This window comes from Ochlerotatus camptorhynchus, unplaced genomic scaffold (assembly GCF_037179485.1).
Source record: "Ochlerotatus camptorhynchus isolate MF236.1 unplaced genomic scaffold, CSIRO-AGI_Acam_v1.1 ptg000043l, whole genome shotgun sequence".
NCBI lineage: Eukaryota > Metazoa > Arthropoda > Insecta > Diptera > Culicidae > Ochlerotatus > Ochlerotatus camptorhynchus.
The window spans coordinates 1,070,680-1,092,638 of record NW_027040534.1 but is presented as its reverse complement, the minus strand read 5'-3'; the positions used below and the strand labels follow the sequence as shown (position 1 = coordinate 1,092,638).

At 39.4% G+C, this 21,959-nt stretch overlaps 2 protein-coding genes across 3 annotated transcripts; one reads left to right on the top strand and one right to left on the bottom strand.

The window, feature by feature from the left end:
• The first annotated feature begins 12,218 nt into the window (after positions 1-12,218).
• On the top strand, positions 12,219-14,353 carry LOC135714040 (serine/threonine-protein kinase RIO3). Of its 2 annotated transcripts, XM_065237310.1 has the most exons (4): positions 12,277-12,295; positions 12,352-12,602; positions 12,665-13,889; positions 13,954-14,353. In XM_065237310.1, exons 2-4 carry the CDS (start codon positions 12,373-12,375, stop codon positions 14,257-14,259), a joined length of 1,761 nt encoding a protein of 586 aa, XP_065093382.1. In that variant the 5' UTR covers positions 12,277-12,295; positions 12,352-12,372; the 3' UTR covers positions 14,260-14,353. The 2 variants fall into 2 exon arrangements, with proteins under 2 accessions (XP_065093374.1, XP_065093382.1); XM_065237302.1 differs by having other exon boundaries at positions 12,219-12,602.
• A 5,845-nt stretch (positions 14,354-20,198) lies between these two features.
• Positions 20,199-21,728, bottom strand: LOC135714032 (uncharacterized). The gene is made up of 2 exons (XM_065237296.1): positions 21,570-21,728; positions 20,199-21,511 (listed from the first exon to the last, which is right to left on the bottom strand). The coding sequence occupies exons 1-2, from the start codon at positions 21,644-21,646 to the stop codon at positions 20,242-20,244; spliced, it is 1,347 nt and encodes a 448-aa protein (XP_065093368.1). The 5' UTR covers positions 21,647-21,728; the 3' UTR covers positions 20,199-20,241.
• Positions 21,729-21,959: the final 231 nt, after the last annotated feature.

The following is a 21,959-nucleotide window of genomic DNA, read 5'->3' as shown; positions in this document are numbered from 1 at the left end:
GTCGGTGCAGCCGGATTTTCTGATGCCTAAAGTCCTTATCAAGTCTTCTTTCAAAAGGGAAATGAAGCCGTTGGTCCCTGGTTCATGAGTTGATGGATCGATATGGGAGGTATGGGAGCTGCCTCCCTCACGAAACGAAGATTAATTACTTTATTCATGTGTTTCACTTATATATTTTCGCCAAAACATCAGCCATATACATTCCATAAGACAAACCACATACGTCCTATAAGAATGCATAAACGGTATGTGTGACCATTTATACATTTCATTTGACACATGATCTTTATTAACTTTTTGCAAGGCGACTGCTTATTAATTGACTTATACATTTTATGAATAATCTATTTTATTTTATTTTTTTTTATTCGTCAATCAATCAAATCGTAGACTACATATTAACATTAAGACTTATGTTCTATGACTTCGCAGGGTTCTGAAATATATTTTTAATTCTGTTGAGGGCATATTTAGGTCAATCATTTCACAATGATGATTATAAACAGTCATCATCTGATTTACCGGTCCAAATTTAGCGTAATTGGTCCGATGGCGATCTACTGCGAACAACTGTCGATTGCGTAATTGTCGGGAAGGTGCATACAAATTTAACCTTGACAATAGATCAGCTGAGTCAATGCGTTGCGAAATGATATTGTTTAATAAAGAAATCTTTGCGTAATCCCGACGTTCTTTCAATGTTTGAATGCTGATCAGCAAGCAACGTGCTTCATATGACGGGAGAGGAAAAGCCGTCCAACCTAACTTACGTAATGCATATAATAAAAATTGCTTTTGGATTGACTCTATTCGTTCTTCATGCTTTTTCATATAGGGTGACCAAACAACGCTACAATATTCTAAAATTGACCTCACATAACCCAACAAACAATTGAGAGCTCTTATAAAACACCTGAGTTGATCAAACGTTGAATAATAGCTTCCAGAGTTGAACAAGAATGTAGTTGTATTGCCATTTGATTAAAAGTTTTAAAAGCTGTTGGAGCACTCTTAAATGATTGTTTACGTTCGGTTTAACTATATGCTTTATAAGACCTACGATAACTTTTATAGCATCTTAGTTAAACTGATTCACAAGAGCTATACAGAACGTGGAATAAACGCATCATAACAAACAATTGGGAGCTCTTATAAAACACCTGAGTTGATCAAACGTTGAATAATAGCTTCCAGAGTTGTACAAGAATGTTGTTGTATTGCCTTTTTGGTTAAACGCTTCAAAAGATGCTTGGAGCACTCTTAAATGATTGTTTACGTTCGGTTTACCTATATGCTTTATAAGACCTACGATAACTTTTATAGCACCTTAGTTAAACCGATTGACAAGAGCTATATAGAACGTGAAGTAAACGCATCAAAACAAACCATTGGGAGCTCTTATACAACACCTGAGTTGATCAAACGTTGAATAATAGCTTCCAGAGTTGTACAAGAATGTAGTTGTATTACCATTTGGTTAAAAGCTACAAAAACTGCTTGAAGCACTGTTAAATGATTGTTTACGTTCGGTTAAACTGTTTGACAGGAGCCATAAAGGATGTGGAATAAACGCATCAAAACAAACCTTAAACTGTTTGACAGGAGCCATATAGGATGTGGAATAAACGCATCAAAACAAACCATTGGGAGCTCTTATAAAACACCTGAGTTGATCAAACGTTGAATAATAGCTTCCAGAGTTGTACAAGAATGTAGTTGTATTACCATTTGGTTAAAAGCTTCAAAAACTGCTTGAAGCACTCTTAAATGATTGTTTACGTTCGGTTAAACTGTTTGACAGGAGCCATATAGGATGTGGAATAAACGCATCAAAACAAACCATTGGGAGCTCTTATAAAACACCTGAGTTGATCAAACGTTGAATAATAGCTTCCAGAGTTGTACAAGAATGTAGTTGTATTGCCATTTGGTTAAAAGCTTCAAAAACTGCTTGGAGCACTCTTAAATGATTGTTTACGTTCGACCAACCACAATTTTGTTGCTAAAAATAGCACAAGTGATAGGCATGTTTATATAATCATAAGGCAATGATTATTCGACTGCAAGAGAAGTTACTCAAGATGAGCTTGATATACTTCTCTCATATGATCAAAATATGTATTCAAGAATAGAGCAGATGGAAACAGAAGCGGCTGGCAATCCGGGATCATGAGTTCGAATCTTGCTTCGAGAAATCTTTGGTGGAGTAGAGGTAAATTATATATAGGTGTTATTAATAAATGCAAACATTAATTTAAGACATATATCATATAATCAACGATAACATTTCTAGATAAATTCTCTCAATTAATGATTAGAGAGATTAATTGAAAGAATATCAATCAAAGATTAAACAGATGCTTGTTACTACTTCCTCCATGATCACAGAATGTGAATTATGGCATAATTACATATTTTTTCAATGTGCACAAATAAATTAAATTAATAAAAACTGTACAAGCAATTATTTTGGCGTACCACGACAATTGTTAAACTAATTTTAATCTGTGAATATTGTGAGTACTTACACAACGGTTATTAAGGAGTCATTAAAAAGTGCTATAAACGCTTTTCACCGCTTGCTGTTCAATTAATATTTAGGAGTCATAAAAGAGTGTAATAAACGCCTCTCAGGTTTCCTCTCTACTAAATTTCAAAGCAGCTGTCAGGAAGTGTCTACAAACGTTGTATAAGAGCTTTCACCAAAACAATAAAGCTTGACTTTAAATATGTATCTATAAACGTTGTATAAAAGTTGCTTCTATCCGGTTGTTAAGGAGTCATTGAAAAGTGCTATAAACGCTTTTCACCGCTAGCTGTTCAATTAATATTTAGGAGTCATAAAAGAGTGTAATAAACGCCTCTCAGGTTTCCTCTCTACTAAATTTCAAAGCAGCTGTCAGGAAGTGTCTACAAACGTTGTATAAGAGCTTTCACCAAAATAATAAAGCTTGAGTTTAATATGTATCTATAAACGTTGTATAAAAGTTACTTCTACTCCTATACCGCGTATACATATAATGCTGTAGTTGAACAGGTTCTCCAAACCAGTGTAAACAAGAGTTTTACAGAAGTTGTAATAAACAAATTGTACAGTTATTATTCAGCATGCAGTTGAATAAAATCACAATGGAAGCGTTTCTTCAACAAGAAATTGATTTTGGATAAACGTTTTACTGAATACGTTAGACAACACCTTTGTGTTGCAGTTGTATAGGTTCTCCAAACCAGTGTAAACAAGGGTTTTATAAAAGTTGTGGTTAACACATTGTGCAATTATTATTCAACATGCAGCTGAACAAAATCAAAAAGAAAGCGTTTCTTCAACTGGAAATTGTTACTTGGGAAGCAACGTAAAGTGATTTAATTGTATAAGGATCTTTAAAGTGGAGACCGAAACGTTTTATAAAATTAAGCATATTGCCTGCTCTATGTATTATTGTGTTATAATGGTCCACAAATGTCAATTTAGAATCTAGAATAACACCTAAATCTCTTACATTTTCACATTTTTGAACATTTTCATTACCTAATGTAATACAAAGATTTTGTTTGTTTAGTTTTCTACTGTAAGATTACATTTTTTGATATTAAGTTTCAATAAAATTTTACTACACCATCTGTAAAAAACATTTATTTCATTCTGAAACACATTCATATCGTTATCGCTTCCTATTTCTAAAAATAGCTTCATGTCATCAGCGTATATAAGTACCTTGATATTTTTTAAAATAAGAGAGACGTCATTAATGTACAAAATAAAAAGAAGAGGACCTAGGTGCGATCCCTGGGGAACCCCTGACGTGACATGAATTGGCTTAGATGTTTTTTCGTTGAATCTTACAATTTGCTGGCGATCAACTAAATACGATCTAATCCAGGTGATGAGCTCCATCTCAATTCCCATGTTTTCTAATTTAAAAATCAGCATTGGGATATCAATTCTGTCAAACGCTTTACTGAAGTCTGTATATAGAGCTTCTACTTGGTTACCTCTGTCCATTGCATTTAATACAAAGTCCACAAATTCCAAAAGGTTTGTGGTGGTTGAACGGCCTTTAAAAAATCCGTGTTGTGCACTAGTTATTCTTTGTTTTATTTGGCCAAAAATGTTTTTATTTATAATTGATTCGAAGAGTTTTGGAATGCACGAAATGATAGCAATCCCACGATAATCTCGAATATCGGATTTTTTACCTGATTTATATATGGGTATTAAGTAAGATTTTTTCCATACCTTCGGGAATATACCGGATTCAAGCGACATATTAAACAGCCAGAATAAAGGGGTTGTGAGTTCAGTTGCTAAGTTTTTCATAAAAGTAGGTGGGATTCCATCTGGTCCTGAACCTTTAGTGGCGTCCAAATCTCGTAGGCCATTCCAAATATCATGACGCGAAATGTTATTAACGCCAACAGTAGTTGAAAAGTCAGGAAAATAAGAAAAATATTCATAATCACGATCATTATCTGAAAATTTCGTGTATGTTTCTTGAAAAAAAGTGGCGAAAAGATTACATATATCATCAGAATTATTACCTTCCTTTTCATCCAATGTCATTTTTGATGGAAAACTGCACGATTTCATTTTAGTTTTGACGTAATTGAAGAAGTTTCTTGGACATGATTTAATTTCATTCTCAGTTTTTATGTTATACTCAGAAAGTGCCAAAGAAATTGCATCATTGAGTTGATCACAAATCCTTAAATACTTTTCGAGATTATCACGATTTTTATGTTTTCTGTATAATTTGTGAGCTTTTTGTTTACGATTTTTCAAGTTAATGATATGATTAGTGAACCAAACCGGATATTTGGAGGAATAATTGCGTCGTCTCCTTTTTAATGGAATTTCCTCGTGAATTACGTCAAACAGAATTTTATAAAATACCTCCACGGCACATTCAACATTTACCTGATCCTTCAAAATGGTTTTCCAATTTAGTCCATTGAATTTAGTTTTAATATTATCATAATTAGCATTTTTGTAGTCGAACACATTTTCATACTCACTGTCGTTGGGGTGTTGACTCTCATGAACAAATATGGAATACTCGATTGCTGTGTGAAATGCTTCATTCTTCCATAAAGGAGAAATAGATTTACTTACACAGAAATCTTAATGTATATTCGTTAACAAGAAATCTAGGAAACAATTCTGTTGATTTCTTACATGGTTTATTTGGTTTAATCCTAAAGACGCCATTTTTTCAAAAATAAATTGTAATGTTTCGTTTTCCCCAATGACTGGGAGAAGAAAACTCTCATTATCTGAATCAGGAATAAAATCAGCATTGCGTTGATTGAAATCTCCATAAATATGAATTTTGAATTCAGGGGGAAATTGAAATACGATTTCTTCAGCTATTTGGAAAAACTTTTCATACGAGGACTTACAAGCGTAATCTGGGGGAAAATAGACTGTGGTAAAAATATGAGTTTCACCAGCTATATTTGTCTTTACCCACACATGCTCAAATTCTTTTACTTTCGATGAAACAATAAGTTCTGAAATAAATTTTGAAGAAATAGCAATAAGAACTCCACCACCTGACATTCTTTGGGTTTCGAGTAAGTCACGATCATCTCTGAAAACATTATAATCATTTCCAAAAGTTTCCTCACTTTTAATGTTCTTGTTCCAACTAGTTTCAGTGCCCAAAATAACTGAAAAAGAGGAACTCAGTATATTTTTATAAATTTCATTCATTTTTGTTGCGCTTTTCATACGATTAAAATTCTGACAATATACCACAATTTCCGTAGAATGTGTTTCAGATGAAATTTTTGTTTGTTCGTCAGAGCTTAGAATATTATTAAAAATATCGGATTCATTACCAGTCACATCCGGTTCGTCACAGTCTGCCTCAGAAAAGTGCGTCAGGTTCATCTCCTGCGAAACATCGTGATCCTCGTCAATTTCATTCTCAGCCGCATCCGGTACGTCACAGACTTCTTCTGAAGAGAGCATCAGATTAAGCAGAAACACATTTTCTTCCTCCAAAGGGTGCGTCAATTGTGTTGAAAACACGAGTGCCTGCATGAGCACGCCTCATACGATGAAGCTGAAGTTGACCGGTTGGTTGGATGTGCTGTTATAGAAGGTGGAAATTCAGCACTCGTCGGGTACGGGTTCAATATCTCTCCCCTTCGAAATTGAATTGTAGGCCGATAGTTAACCGGCGGTCGCGAAAACTGATCTTTCGCTGCCGCAAGAAGTACTCTGTCAGGCGGAAGCAAGTGGTTGCCATTTTTTCTGCTTACTATGTGATTACCCTGAGCGCTGATGTTGTTATTGTTGCAGTTATTGTTGTAGTTGTTATAGTTATTGGAGATGTCTCTATTGTAGTTGGCGTGATTGGTGTTGCAGTTGTAGTCGACGTTGTTGTGGTTGATTTTGTTGTTGCTGTTGTTGTTTCTGCTACGATTGTGTGAGTTGTTGTTTTTGTTGAACATTTTTTGGTAGGCCCTTTTCTGCTTCCTCCGCTTACTAGCCTTTGCAGCCGCTTACTAGCCTTTGCAGCCAATCAGCAATGGAAATTTGCGAAAAGGTATAAGGGGATTTCTATCCGTGCTGGCGTCGGTAGCATTGGAAAAAAAAAAGAAATCAGATTAACAGAACTATACCGGTACAAGTTCGGAAAAAGTTTCATATTTTTGAATTTCCTGCAGAGTTTTAAACTTTTATCGAACAGTCCGCAATTCAAAAACCCAGTAAAAACATTACTGACTGGATTAATGTGTATATGTTATGTGCAGCTTATCTCCCGAAAAAAAATAACAACAAAAATACATTAAAAAACAATGTAACAATAAGACGAAAATTATTGTCTTAACAATGATTTATATTGTTACGTCTACAATAAATTTACCTTGATTTTTGTTGTACAAAACAATAAATTTCATGGTAAATGGAAAATTTACAATAGAAAAGGGGGGTTGTTAAGTATCTTAACAATGAAATTTTCGTGATTTTCCCATATATTTTTTTTCAATAACATTATATATTTTTGTTATTTTACTGTTGGTTGGCGAATTTATTGATTAAAAAAAATAACAGTGTACTTTAGAGTGTATGTGTTGGCTTGACAGATCTACTTTATCGACTTTAAAAATAAATCGAAAAAATAAAACATTGCCCCGGGAAGGGAAGGGGGTGGTATGTCTGTTACGGGTGGTCCTTTTTTTACTGGTTATGGATCGAGATTCGATCCGGAACTTGTGAGAAATGCAGGTTAACTCCTCTGCGCTCGATATCCCTAGGTCACGTCTCCTTGGTGGTTGAGCGTCGTTGATAAGTTAATGCATTCGACTGGAGAGAATCGCCCATGAAATATGCTTCCACCTGAGAGTTCCTTCCTGACATCTTCAAGTGGTGGAATTTTTTATTATTATTGTATGATTATTGACTGCACGGAAAAGGTCTCCATTAAGCTTTAGAGAGGGTCTAGGATAAGATATGAGCGGACGCGGACTGCCTGGTTTTGAGCCAAACGAACTGTCAAAGCCAGAGCCATACGAGCAGCGCCTATCTTAATTACATTGGCAGCGTTGCTGACCCTCTCATAGTCTGCATGCTTCAATCAGATTTATTTTTATTGTTCGTGAAGTAACCCACAATGAAAATACACCAATATTTAATGTAACAACAATTTTTATTGTAATAGAGTTGTTCATTATTGTTCATGATCGAATCATGTTAACAATAAAATAAATGAAAATACGATAAAAATCATTGTAACAATATTTTATTATGTACATTCATTGTACAGCTAGGTAGCAGTTTTGCCGTTTTCGGAAGAGTACAACATTATAACAATCATTTTTATTGTCGACAATAAATATTAATGTTAAAGCATTGTTTCCACTGAAAATTTCACTGTAATTTTTTTTTCGGGCTGCTATAATATTCAACAACTTTTTTTTTTACTGTTTCCCTAATAAAAAACTACCATACATGAACGAAAACCCAAATAATAAAACCATTCCACAAATGGTTTGTATGATACCCCGAACACGTCGTTAAGCAAAATAACCATAACAATTTTATTAGGGTTGGTTTTCAATTTCAGATTGAATTCCAATTTCCCATTTGCATCGACGTAAAAACTTGCCGCAGCTTGTTAACCGAGCTTGTGCTGCATAGGTGGAAGAGATTACTCCTTTGAAAACTTCATCTGCATGATAACTGGAAAGTTTGATAACTGGTACTTGTCGATGACGATGATCTCGTCCAATCAACCAATTCGACAGGGACATCCACTACCCGCACCCGTACCGGAAAATTTTTTGAATGATGAATAAGAAGAGGCTGAGCAGTCGAGGCAGAAAGATACAAAAGCGTGACATCAAATCCTATGTCCCGATCGATTCGTACAGAAGTTTCAATGCGCCGCCTGTTCGGATTCCCCGTGACATGAGCGAGCGTCACTACGCGAAGCATGCCGGCCATACCTATCGGGTTGATATCGATCGACGACGAAACTACTGCCACGGCGATTGTAATCCGCTTCATGAAAGTGCAGCGGCAAGTGACGATCTACTGCGACAAATGCAACGTGCCTAAGAAATCGGCTCTCGGATTAGTATTCCACCGGTTGGTTTGGCAAACACGACCAGCACTCGCACTCTCTGGTTCTGCAGAATAATAAGAAGAAGCTGGAGCAGACAAAACTGATATCAGGCAGCTTGGGTGGATCCTTCCAGTTCCGCTACGGAGGAGCGAATGTATACCAGCATACCGAGTATGACCGGGTTCTGTTTGGCGTCCAACAACGATGTCTATGTCTTCTCGGTCGCGAATGACTGTGACTTAGGCTTCTAGCACGGACTGAAGAAATCTGTAGTAACAATGGATCATTGAAGATGCTGAGGTTTTGACAGCACCGTACTGTGGCTACCACAGTATTTTACATTGGTTCGTCCGTATACAGTAGCACCAAATGAAAGCTGTGGTGGGTTCAAAACTCAGCCATCTAAAATGATCCATTACAACAAGCGCGAGTCAATGACAGCTCAACATCGTTTACTTGTAAGCAAATGTTAACCCGATGTGTTCATCCCTAATCATTTTGGCCTATGGTCTTTCATTATACAAAAGAAGCGATATAATGACATGCTGTTTGACAACAGGCTCTCCCTTTCAATTTTCGTTAGAGAAAAAGAGATAACAGGCGGTACCCCCTACTTTAAGCTAGTACATATGAGTAGATAGTGTTGCCGTGAGGTACACTCGAAAATTTTAAATGTAAGTGCGTCATATCAAATTTCGAGCCGCTCCGTCTGTCACTTCGTTTGTGGTAGTACGCTGAACAGATGGCAGTAGTGTGTAAACGTCAAACGCAAGGGAATTGACTATGCGTGCCACATGTGGCAGAACTACCAACTGAGATACTTTTAAATTGACCGTTAAATGCTTGTGCGATGAACAATTTGTGAGTGTTATGTCTGTTTGTCTGTGCTAGTACTACACAATGTTTGTTTTGATTCACTATGAAAGTTTGACAGATAAAATGAGGGGTTAGTGAATTTTCCTATGTTTCGAGGGGTGAATTGCCATTTGGCAATTTTTTTTTTTTAACTTTGGTTTAAATTTTACAGATGGAAAGTTATCGATTAACCCTGCTATCCGAGCATGGTTATTTCTGACAGACAAGAAGTTAAATGTTGACAACCATGGCTGAGTTCTTCTCGAAAACCGGTCGATCGACGCACAGGGATTTTCGAACATCAAGAATAACTTTCGAAATGTCACTTTTAACCACAAGTTAAATTTAACTCAGCAAATGGTTCACAGCCTAAGATCAATTAAATCAATAGAGTTAGGCTGTGAACCATTTGCCGAGTTAGGCTCTGAACCATTTGGTGGATTATTTTAACTTTTGGTTAAAATTTGACAGATGAAAAGTTATCGATTAACCCTGCTATCCGAGCATGGTTATTTTTGACAGACAAGAAGTTAACTTATGACAACCGTGGGTCGAAAATCGGTCGATCGACAGCACGGGGATTTTCGAACATAGAAAATAACTTTCGAAATGTCACTTTTAACCACGAGTTAAATTTAACTCGGCAAATGGTTCACAGCCTTAAATTTAACTCGTGGTTAAAAGTGACATTTCGAAAGTTATTTTCTATGTTCGAAAATCCCCGTGCTGTCGATCGACCGATTTTCGACCCACGGTTGTCATAAGTTAACTTCTTGTCTGTCAAAAATAACCATGCTCGGATAGCAGGGTTAATCGATAACTTTTCATCTGTCAAATTTTAACCAAAAGTTAAAATAATCCACCAAATGGTTCAGAGCCTTAGAATATTGTTTTTGATTCCAAAAACTATTTGAATTTGGAAGCACACGAAACATAAAGGTGATTGAATTTCTGTTCGATTGCAAAACTCTCAAATATAATCTAGTAAGAATAAGTAATCCTCGGACGAATTCTAATGAGAATGTTCGATTGGCTCAGATTTTGACAGTTCATTTGCCTCAGAACGCTCAGAACCATGGTGGGTATATAAATGGTGATACAGCTTTGTCACTATATAGGCGAGGAGGTCGCGGGGGGGAAAAGTGCGGTTTTAGTGCAAATTGTAAACAAACTCGGTCGCTGTCCCATACAAAAATCCAACATGGCTGAATCAGGAATTTGACACATTAGAACACCTATATGTAGTCACCTTGCTCAGAACATTGGGTCGTATGAATAAAAGCGTTTACTTTACTTTCCCCGTAAGAAAAGCACGGGAAAGTAAAGTAAACTCTTTTTATTCATACGGCCCATTCTCTTCGCCCATCTCTCGCTCTGAGTATTTCTAAGGCTGTGAACCATTTGCCGAGTTAAATTTAACTCGTGGTTAAAAGTGACATTTCGAAAGTTATTTTCTATGTTCGAAAATCCCCGTGCTGTCGATCGACCGGTTTTCGAGCCACGGTTGTCAAAGTTTAACTTCTTGTCTGTCAGAAATAACCATGCTCGGATAGCAGGGTTAGGCTGTGAACCATTTGCCGAGTTAAATTTAACTCGTGGTTAAAAGTGACATTTCGAAAGTTATTCTTGATGTTCGAAAATCCCTGTGCTGTCGATCGACAGGTTTTCGAGAAGAACTCAGCCACGGTTGACAACATTTAACTTCTTGTCTGTCAGAAATAACCACGCTCGGATAGCAGGGTTAATCGATAACTTTCCATCTGTCACATTTTAACCAAAAGTTAAAATAATCCACCAAATGGTTCAGAGCCTTAGGCTGTGAACCATTTGCCGAGTTAAATTTAACTCGTGGTTAAAAGTGACATTTCGAAAGTTATTTTCTATGTTCGAAAATCCCTGTGCTGTCGCTCAACCGGTTTTCGAGCCACGGTTGTCAAAATTTAACTTCTTGTCTGTCAGAAATAACCATGCTCGGATAGCAGGGTTAATCGATAACTTTCCATCTGTCAAATTTTAACCAAAATTTAAAATAATCCACCAAATAGTTCAGAGCCTTAATCAATAACGTTCCATCTGTCAAATTTTAACCAAAAGTTAAAAAAATTCGCCAAATGGTTCAGAGCCTAATATAAATTTAACAAATTTAATGACATTGGGCCGTATGAATAAAAAGAGTTTACTTTACTTTCCCGTGCTTTTCTTACGGGAAAAGTAAAGTAAACGCTTTTATTCATATGACCTATTGATTAGACGGATTATTGGCGTTGACGGCGACTCTGTAGCTCTTTACTCCAATGATAAAATCCATAAGCAAACGTCAGACTGTGCGTGAAACATGGCGCACTTCGTACTATCCTTTCACTCCATTGAAAATTCCCATTAGAAACTGTCAATCTTTGCTAGAAGAGACGATTTTTCGGCGGTTCCGTCAACGCCAATAGACAGAGCTTTTTGACGTTTCATCGTCTTTCTCTATCTAGCACGCACGCGGATGAATGGATTTATTATTTTCCCACTTACCTGTTTCCTTCTTGCTCGCACTTGTTCGATTTAGATGCTGCAGTAGTGTGCGTGATTAAACGTCAAATCACAAATAAAAGTTGCAGTGTCTTTTGTTTCGCTTGCTCTCATAGAAAATCAGCTTCGGAACTGTCTAATGTGGGTGCAATCTATTTTGCTACTCTTCATTTCACACGTAAATTCAATAATAATATCAGGACTCGTCAGCCTTTTTTGTTCTGCATCGTATTAAATTTGTGCAACCCGTGTGTGATTCCCTGCAGTTTTACCGCTCTTGCTCAACTTGTTATTTTGTTAAAGGAATTTCACAATATTTTCCAACAAAAAAGTTTTCCTGTAAAGACACGGTTTGCGTTGCTCATTCATTAGTTTCAATAGATTTTAAGTACAAGTCAAATTTTAGCCTAAATCAAATCAGAAAATCATGTCGTCTCCGTGGGGAACAGTTGCACCGGTGGAAGCAGTCGACTTCCAGGAGATCATGTCCGAAGAATTTGCACGTGGTCTGCAGCAGCATGAGGGAATTTCTGTCTTGGGACAGGTTCCGAAGAAGAACGTGAAGCCACAAAAACCGGTGGTAAAGGTAGAAGATTATGAACCCGTTGCCGGAAGTTCCAGGTCGATAGACCCAGGAGTGTTGATCGACGAGGAGAGGTGATGTTTTGAAATGGAAGAAAGTTTTTTTTTTATTAGTAACCATTTTCGGTTTATTCTAGTGGTGGGGCAGTGGGTGGATCATGTTCAGACGAATCGATTCCGGAGGATATTCTGAGAGCGATTGAGGAAGCGGACCAGAAACAGCGGGATTCGGATGCAGTGATTGCGAAACTTTTGCAAGCTCAATTCGATTGTGAGTATGACGAGGAACTTAAACGGGTAGAAGACCACCGGAACAAGAACTCTAGCGTGAAGATTTCGCTGAAAAACTATCGAATGGTACCGGAAGAGTTGGTGTATGACGAAGAGATACAGGACACTCCGTTAGATCCGAAAGCCCATTGGGATCGTTTTGAGACGAATGAGAAGGAACAGAAGTCTATGCCAAAGGTTGGTTATAAGGTGAATGAGGATGGAGAGATGGTAACGAAGCATAACCAAGATATCACGGGGAGGAAGAATGCCTGCAAGGTGATGTCATTTCCCCCGGAGTTTTCTACCGGGGATGGTGCAGGTTTCGATATGAAACTCTCCAACAAGGTGTTCAATCAGTTGAAAACACATTCACAGAAGGCAACCAAAAAGCAACACAAGGCACAGGATCGAAAAGAGAATATTGCAACTGCGGAAATGGGTTTGGATGAACCGACTAGAATGATTCTCTACAAATGGATCAACAATCAGGTGCTGGAATCGATTGATGGAATCATCTCGACCGGAAAAGAGGCCGTTATTTTACACGCCGAGACGGATCCGTCAAATCCAAATCTGGAAGAAGGCACGCAATATCCTAAGGAGGTGGCAATCAAGATATTCAGTACCACGTTGAACGAATTCAAGCAAAGAGATCGTTATATTAAAGATGATTTTCGTTTTGCTGGAAGATACTCGAAACAGAATGCCAAAGTTGTAATCAATATGTGGGCTGAGAAGGAGCTGCATAATTTGAATCGGATGAAAAAGTATGGCATCCGCTGTCCGGAAATTGTAGCTCTGAAGAAGAACGTCCTGGTGATGTCATTCATTGGGGAAAATATGGTCCCAGCTCCGAAACTGAAGGAAGCTATTCTGAACGATGCGCAGCTGATTTGTGCCTACGAAGAAATGGTTGAAATTATGTACAAGTTATACAACGAGGCTAGGCTTGTGCATGCCGATATGTCGGAATACAATATTCTATGGTTCGACGAACAGTGCTGGATCATCGACGTGGCTCAGTCGGTGGAGCCTGGTCATCCCGGGGCGCTGGAGTTTCTGATGCGTGATTGCGATAATATAAGCACGGTAAGTATTTAACCTATAGATAAGAATCACCATCATCAAAGCCTTTCTCTAATTTAATTTTCAGTTTTTCACCAAGCGTGGCGTGAGTGGCGTCAAGAGCAAAGAGGAATTATTCTTCCACATCACCGGAATGGATCCGCTGACTCACAATGCCACAATTCTGGAGCGAATTCACATGAAGGGCGAACCGGCTCACAAGGTCAACGGAATCGACGATGACACCCCTGAATATTTGAAACCCGTCGAGTATCCGTTTGATTTTGCCTGGAAAGTGGTTAAACACAAGAGTAAAAGTCCAACGACGATTGAGGCAGCACAATGCCAGCCACATCATCAGGGAGGTTCGATGGCTTCGTGCGTCAGTGAGTGAGGTGGTAATCAGTGCAGGTAAACTATTTCGGTAAATTATTCGATCTGACAAACGACTATTGTGAGGGTTCATTAACATGGCTTATGTAAGTATAGAGGACAGAAAATATGAACAAAATCCTTTTTCGATGTATGGAAAGAAAATCCTTCAGAAAACGTACTGTTTAGTTTGGAAACTTGGGGTACTGTTGTAGTCAAATTGAAGAATTCACATTCTTGAAGCAGGCCGTAGCATGCAGCTCAAAAACTAGAAATAATTTTATTAGTCTCAATTAAATTTATAAATTTATCGACTCACATTAACGGTCCTCTTCACGTGGTTCCTTTGACCAAACAAATTCCTTCAATTAACTTTGTTTGAGCCTAGATAAATAATTTTAAGTCTGGGTTAAGGTTTAACAAAAATTATTCATTGTTACATACGAATAGGTTAATAGTACTTTGACTATATGTTTTAGTATTTCTTCTTCCTTAAATTTACATAGTTGAAGATGCTAATTTCAAATAACAGACTGTAGTGGTAATTTTTATACTATAGATGGAGTAGATGAAAGCATAGAGTTGATAGTTCCGTTAGAGTACGGCAGTGTGAAGATTGCATATAGATATTAGTATAGCGAGCTAGGACAACTTTTAAGGAAGGTACAAATCGGTTTTTTCATCTCTCTTTACCAAACTCCCCCTTTGGAGAGGGATGGTGAGGGGTGTGTCCCCCCGCCACCACTGGCAAAAAGAGATGAAAACCGACCCGCTCAAGTACCAACTGTGTGTTTGAAACAATTCTACCGATTTTTACCGCACTTCAGTTGTTATTTGAAGGAAGGCATCCAGTCGTAGGTTTGGAAATTGCAACTACAGTCTGTTATTTGAAATTAGCATCTTCAACTAGGTTAATAGTAATTTATAATTCACTTGTTTTTGAATTATTCCTAGCTCTAGATTTCACAACTTTTGAGCAATTTTGGAATTTAACTTTTCGATCCTTTTTTCACTTTGTGTCTGTGATCTCTCTTCTTCTTGGTTGATCCGTAACGTCAACCTTTCCGGTTGACAACTGTCACGTGCCATGACGTTTCCTCCTCACCTCACTTTCCTACAGGTCCGGCAGCGAGCCCACCGGTGTTGTGCCCAGCGGCGGTGGCAACAATTCTCCCTCCCGTAACTCTGGTCCGGGACCAAGTTTCTGGCCAGATTTACTCCTTAACTCCATCACCGCAAGCTTGGCGACAGCACGTCGATACACTACCTTTGATGTTCTCACCAGTGCTCGTCGTGCTCTTCCATCGATGCCTTGAATTACCTTTTCCACAACTCCTCGGATCCAGGTTCTACGGTTGTTCCCATCGACTACATACACCAGTTCTCCTTCTTGGATTGGTGTCTGCTCTCCGTGCCACTTGGTACGATGATTGATGGTAGGTATGTACTCCTTCAGCCACCTCTGCCACAGCATATCCACCAGCTCCTGGGACCGCTTGTAGTTGTCCCGCAACTCTTCGGCCGAATTTGTCGGTACGTGAGCCTCTTCACGCTCTCCAGCAGGTAAACCGCGGAGGAAGTGATTCGGCGTGCGGGCTTCGATATCTGCTGATTCCTGTGGCACATATGTGAGCGGCCGAGAATTCACCATGTCTTCAGCTTCAGCCAGCACAGTGAGTAGGATTTCGTCCGTCAATTTTCCGCCATCGTGTAGAGCATTAAGTGCTTCTTTCGCCGATCCAACTAATCGCTCCCAAATGCCACCCATGTGCGGCGCTGCAGGTGGATTGAAGGTCCACCGGGTCCTGGCATCGGTGAAAACGTTTGCACACTCCAGATCGATACGACGCACCTCTTGTAACAGGTCCTTGCTGGCCGCTTGAAAATTCGTGCCGTTGTCTGAAAAGAACTCCAGTGGTGCACCTCTCCTGCAAATAAATCGCCTGATTGCCATCACGTATGACTGGTCGCTTAGGCTATGAGCGACTTCCATGTGGATTGCCCGGGTCGCTAGGCACGTGAACAGGCAAATCCATCTCTTCTCCGATCGTCGTCCAACCGTGACGATTACTGGACCGAAATAATCGATCCCCACATAGCTAAACGAACGTAGCTGTGGAGTGAGGCACCCTTGTACAGACAAGGGTGCCATCCTGGGAACTGCTGGTTGACACTTGTTGATTTGCACCACGCACAATTCTTCATCGCCTGCAGCCGACCGCCCTTCCAGGGGGACAAAGGGGACAATCTGTATAGTGGACTCGATCGTTCAATGTTGTTGTGCCACTTAGCCTGCGGCAGCTCACGATTCTTCAGCAACGTCTTGACATCATCCGAAAATCCTTCTTGCTGCGCTGTTTTCCACAGATAGTTCTCCGCTTGTCGATGTTCTTCGCACTTCAGGGGGATCTTCATTGCCAACAACGAAGTTTTCAGCAACTTCTCCAAGTCTGGTGTGACTTGAATAGTTTCGACACAAACGAAGTGACAGACGGAGCGGCTCGAAAACTTTGGTGACGCACCTGCTATTGCAATTTTTCAGTGTACCACATGGCGCAACACCACTACTACTGGATTGTACCAACAATTGTACCACATGGCGTGATCAGTGATTTTATGCTTTAGAAATTCAATTGCAATTCTGTTTGTTGCAAAAAGAAAACAAAACATTAAAAAATCGACATTATTTTTTAATCAATAAACATATTTTTATTTCTACTGCGTCAAATAAATTTGATTGAATCAACAAGAAATCTCTTTTAAAAACAAACATATTTTTGTTGTTGAAACAGCTGCCAAATTTGACGGCTTACGTCAAAACCATGAAAGCTCTTGTAAATTCGAAAAGATTTTCTTTTTGATTTAACGATCCATGGGTTTTAAGGGACAACAATACTGGATAGTTGAAACAATAATGATTTCTTTTTGCAGCCAAAACAAAATGAAATTCTTATTGATTTTACGTCAAATATTATTACGTTTAAAATATTTTTTTCTGCGTGTAGGAAGCCTGGTCCATCAGGAGCTCCCACCCGTGTCCAGGTTACACTGGATCGGAGCCAGAGGATGGACAGAGCCAACCCTACATGTTGACCTTACGATTGCCAAGCACTTTAAGACAGGGAACAACTCTCACGCTATGCACAGCCACCTAGCGGAGTTATTCAGAACTAAGTATGCCAAGTTTCAACACCGCTTCACGGACGGCTCCAAGGCTGCGGGCAAAGTAGGATACGGAGTAGCAGATACGTTCAACAGTTTATTCTTTCGACTTCCCGATCAATGCTCCGTCTTCTCGGCGGAGGCCGCGGCCATCTATTTAGCCGTCACTACGCCCTCCGATAAACCCATTTGCGTTCTAACAGATTCTGCCAGCGTTTTATGTGCCTTGAATTCAGCAATATCAAAACATCCCTGGATCCAAGGCATACAAAAGACCGCACCACCGAACACCTCATTTGTCTGGGTACCTGGCCATTGTGGTATACGCGGTAACTGCGAAGCGGATGACTACCAAATCTGTTCCCAGTTCAGACATAAAAACATGGGTGAAAACAACCCTTCGAGACGCCTGGTACCAAGAGTGGGTTACAAAAAGGGGACCTTTCTTAAGGAAAATAAAGGACGACATCTTCAAATGGAAGGACACTACAAGTCCACGGAAACAACAGGTCCTATCTCGGCTCCGATCTGGATACACCCGAGTAACCCATAATATGGGCAGCGCTACATCTTTTCAGAAGTTTTGCGACACCTGCAACATTATAATGACTGTCGAACACCTGATCGTTAACTGCCCCTGCTTCCAGAACATCCGGGTCCACAACGGAATCCCGGACAACATACGCAATGCCCTGTCTAACGACCCATCCACGGAAGCTGCTCTAATAACCTTTCTTAAAGATGCTGGATTGTTCGATAAAATTTAATCACCGACCCCCTATACAAAATAACAACGCACCGAACACGGACCCGATTGACTCTAGACTGGATACCACACAACGATTATCTGAATACCCTTTACAACGACCACTGCCATCCCTTTTATGAACCGCCAATCACGCTGAACAACCACGAAACACAAACGTTAACAAACTCTGTAAAAACCACTATGTACCAAGGGAACACCCTAAGCACATCTATACCCAGGAGAACCCCCTTAGGGTTCACCGAAAAAATCTAAACTACGTTACTAGGGGAGTCCCCTTCAGGGGCTTTCGGAGATAAACCAGCCTACGGCTGAAAATCTCCTAAATAAAGAAAAAAAAAATGTCAGATGTCACGCGTCGTTATTGTTTTGCTCTAGGTGTCGGCTTTTGAAATTTAAGTAAAATCGACATTGTTTTCGAGTTTTCTTTGTCTAAAATCAGCACCAGTCGATGGATTTGAATGTAGTATGCATGCCTTGAACAAAGTTTCTTGAGAACTAGCGCTTTTACTTGTTTCAGAATCAACATTTATTGAGTGGTTATTTGATATACTGCAAATTTGATGAGTAGAAATTACCGCTCATTATACAACATCCTTTTACTTTGGTCTTTTTTAGGATTATTTTAACTGTAAAGGTCTGTCTGTTTTTGAGAGGTTTTAGACTAAACCACCCCCTCCCACCCCCTGCGTGGACAATCATGTATACATTTTTTTGTACATTTGTATCGTCCCTAAAGTTTCCTCGTGGTATATAAACAGCCCCAAGTAGTTAAAATATAGACAAATTTTGAAGTATTCGAACGCAGAACCATCCAAGTCCACCATACATTAGATCTTAGGCGATCTTTCATTACTGTGATTCCGAGTTGAGGTTCATGAGCCAACTTAATAATTGGGTTTTGTAGGATTCGTGGAATTATAATTCTTTGATCTGGTGAAACATCCCGCCTTCTTTGCATAACGCATTAATGACATAGGCGCTTAGGCCATCATCGAGAAGGGTGCGGTAACCATTAAATTATTTCATCAGTTCTTGCAGTTCTTCATCTGAGCTTGTGGTAGTTACAATTTCCTCAAGAGTTATTGCTAACGGACAAGCATCACTATTATAATAGCTAACAATTCTTTCTGATTCCTCATCAGTCCGAATTCTCGTTGCAGACATTATCGACGGTTATAGATTAACAACCCTGGTCGTGTGTTTAGTCCGCATCGTGCTATCTTGCCGTGCGTATCTAGGTATTTGCTTTTAGCTGAAGAAGCTACAATAAATTTAAACAGCACTGCACAGCTAAATATTACCTGCAAATTTTCTACTTTATTTTACTCTTATTTCTCTTCAATCCTTGCTTGGACACTACCCGAGGTAATCCTGCTTGGATATCGATTTGGAAAATTCCTCTTCGATCCTTCGACTTTTTATAGGATTCGGCTTGGAAGTCGGTTTGGAGAAACTGTCGTGCCGCCATGGCGCCTAAAGGCAAAATAAAAGGGCAATCCTTGTGCTATCGTATGAAATTCAAAATAAATTCTTTTGGTTAAAATTTATAAGCATTTCCTATGACATTCGATCGAATTATTTCCTCAGTGTTTTCTTGAGACATTGAAATTCCTTGCGTAGAAATGTGATAACGCAAGAAATCTATTTATCTAACACCTGAAATAACTGTGTCAACATTCAATAATATCTTATAATACTTCAATCGACTATACTATTAAGTTCTTTAACGAAGCTCAGATTCGTTTCTGGCGGTCATCTGAAAGTCATCAATGAAAATTATCAGCCACGTCTCCATGACTTTTTGATAGAGCTCATGATCAATGTAATGTAACGACTATCTTTTCGAAGTAGAACTTGAAGCTTGCCGGATGTCAAACTTAGTTAAAATTTGATTACAAACGATTTTCTTTGTTATTTGTTTGAACGTTCGAAGTGGATGGACTTCTCTAATTATTACATTGTTGACCGCCCGGAGGTTTACAATGAATCTGACTTCTAAATTAAATTATATCAAAACAAGCATGTTGTAGGTATATACATTATTTATTTACGAAATCTCAAAACTCCAAAGCTCTAAACACACATCTCTCGGGGTGGAGGAACCGTGGGAATCTTTCCCAGCTCGAATCGCTCAGCACTGAATGCGTCTAAATGTTCCTTGGCCAAATTCTCCATTCGACTGTAGATGGTGGTCGACTGATTAGTCAATGGAATAGCCGACTGTTGCGTATTTCCTCCGAAAACTCCGGGAGTTGTCCCGAAGGTTGAAGGGTGTGTAGAAGTCATTGAGGGTGGTTGGGCCGCCGTTTGCGGTGGTGGAAGGAATAGACTTTGGGATGATTGCTGTTGCTGTTGACCAGGCTGGCCGAAGGGGGAACCACTTTGCTGAGCACTGAAAGCTGACGTAAACAGATTCTGCTGTTGCTGCGGTTGAGCTGCTGTGGGAGTTGCAAATGTAGGTGCACTAGAAAATAGGTTATTTGCTGGAGCTGGTGCTGCAGCGAAAGGCGAAACCGTTGGTTGTGATTGCGCAGATGTTGCAAAAATATTCGGATTTGGAGCTGGTTGTCCGAACACGGAGGATTGTGTGAATAAGTTCCCAGCACTGGTATTTGCATTTGCGTTTCCAAAAATTGAACCACCCACCGTTTGCGGATTCTGACTTGTCGAAGAGAAAAGTGATGGTCCACTTGCTCCGAATACCGGAGGTCCACCGAACACACTATTGGTCTGCTGTTGCGGTTGACCTAAAGCGGGCGTTCCGAAGATGTTAGGAGCACCTGTTGTCGTTTGAGCAGGTTTACCGAAAATATTTCCACCCATCGAGGTACTTGTTGGTCCACTTCCGAATATATTAGCGGCCGACTGGTTCGGGGGTGCTCCGAAGATGTTTCCAGCAGTTGTACTCGAACCACCGAATGCCGTACTTCCCGTTCCAAATCCACTGCTGCTGTTGCTAGTTGCACCTCCGAAGATGCTTGCAGCGGAAGTAGCACTAGCACCAATTGGCGCAGCAAAGGGATTCCCTCCTGCCGGAGCGGAAGATTTCGATGAATCATCTTGCTGATTGTAAATCTCAATCAACATGTTCATTATGTCCCTGTTGGTTGTCGTAAGCCACTGCATCTTCTGTTTTGCCTCATTGATCATCTGCATCAATTGCATTTGGTGGCCGGGAATGTTATTTTGCATTTTTGCCTCCAAGTACATCATCCGAATTTCCTCGAAACTGACATCGTCGATGAAATTCGGCACGCAGTTACGTTCCTTGAAGGGGCCAAAGCAGGACAGCGGCCACTGATTGCCTTTAAGGGTAACATCGACCTCGGATTTGATGACAGAACTGAAAAGAAGCATATAGGATGTTTTGTGTACCTTTTCAAGCAGAAATATTTACTCACGATAAATCGATGTGATCGTTGTTGCATTTCGAACCGAAACGGCAAGTATTGTTTAAAAAATATGTACAAATCCCCATTTTGTTTAAATTTTAACAAATTTCTTCACTGAACCACAGCACAAATAGAGAAAACTGATCGAATGTTGATCCGATGTTCCAAAGTTTTGTTCATCAACAAAATATAACTCTTCTTCTTCTTCTTCTTCTCTATTTGAGCTATCATTTGACAGCTCCTGGGAAAGGGCAAAGTGACAACGACTATAAAGCCCTATTGATTTATCTCTTCGTAGCGTATTTGGTTCACGCATGGGTAAAATATAACTCTCAACCAACGATTGAAAAGGGATTATCAGCTTTTGTACACAAAACATTACACGCTATTTCAAAGCAA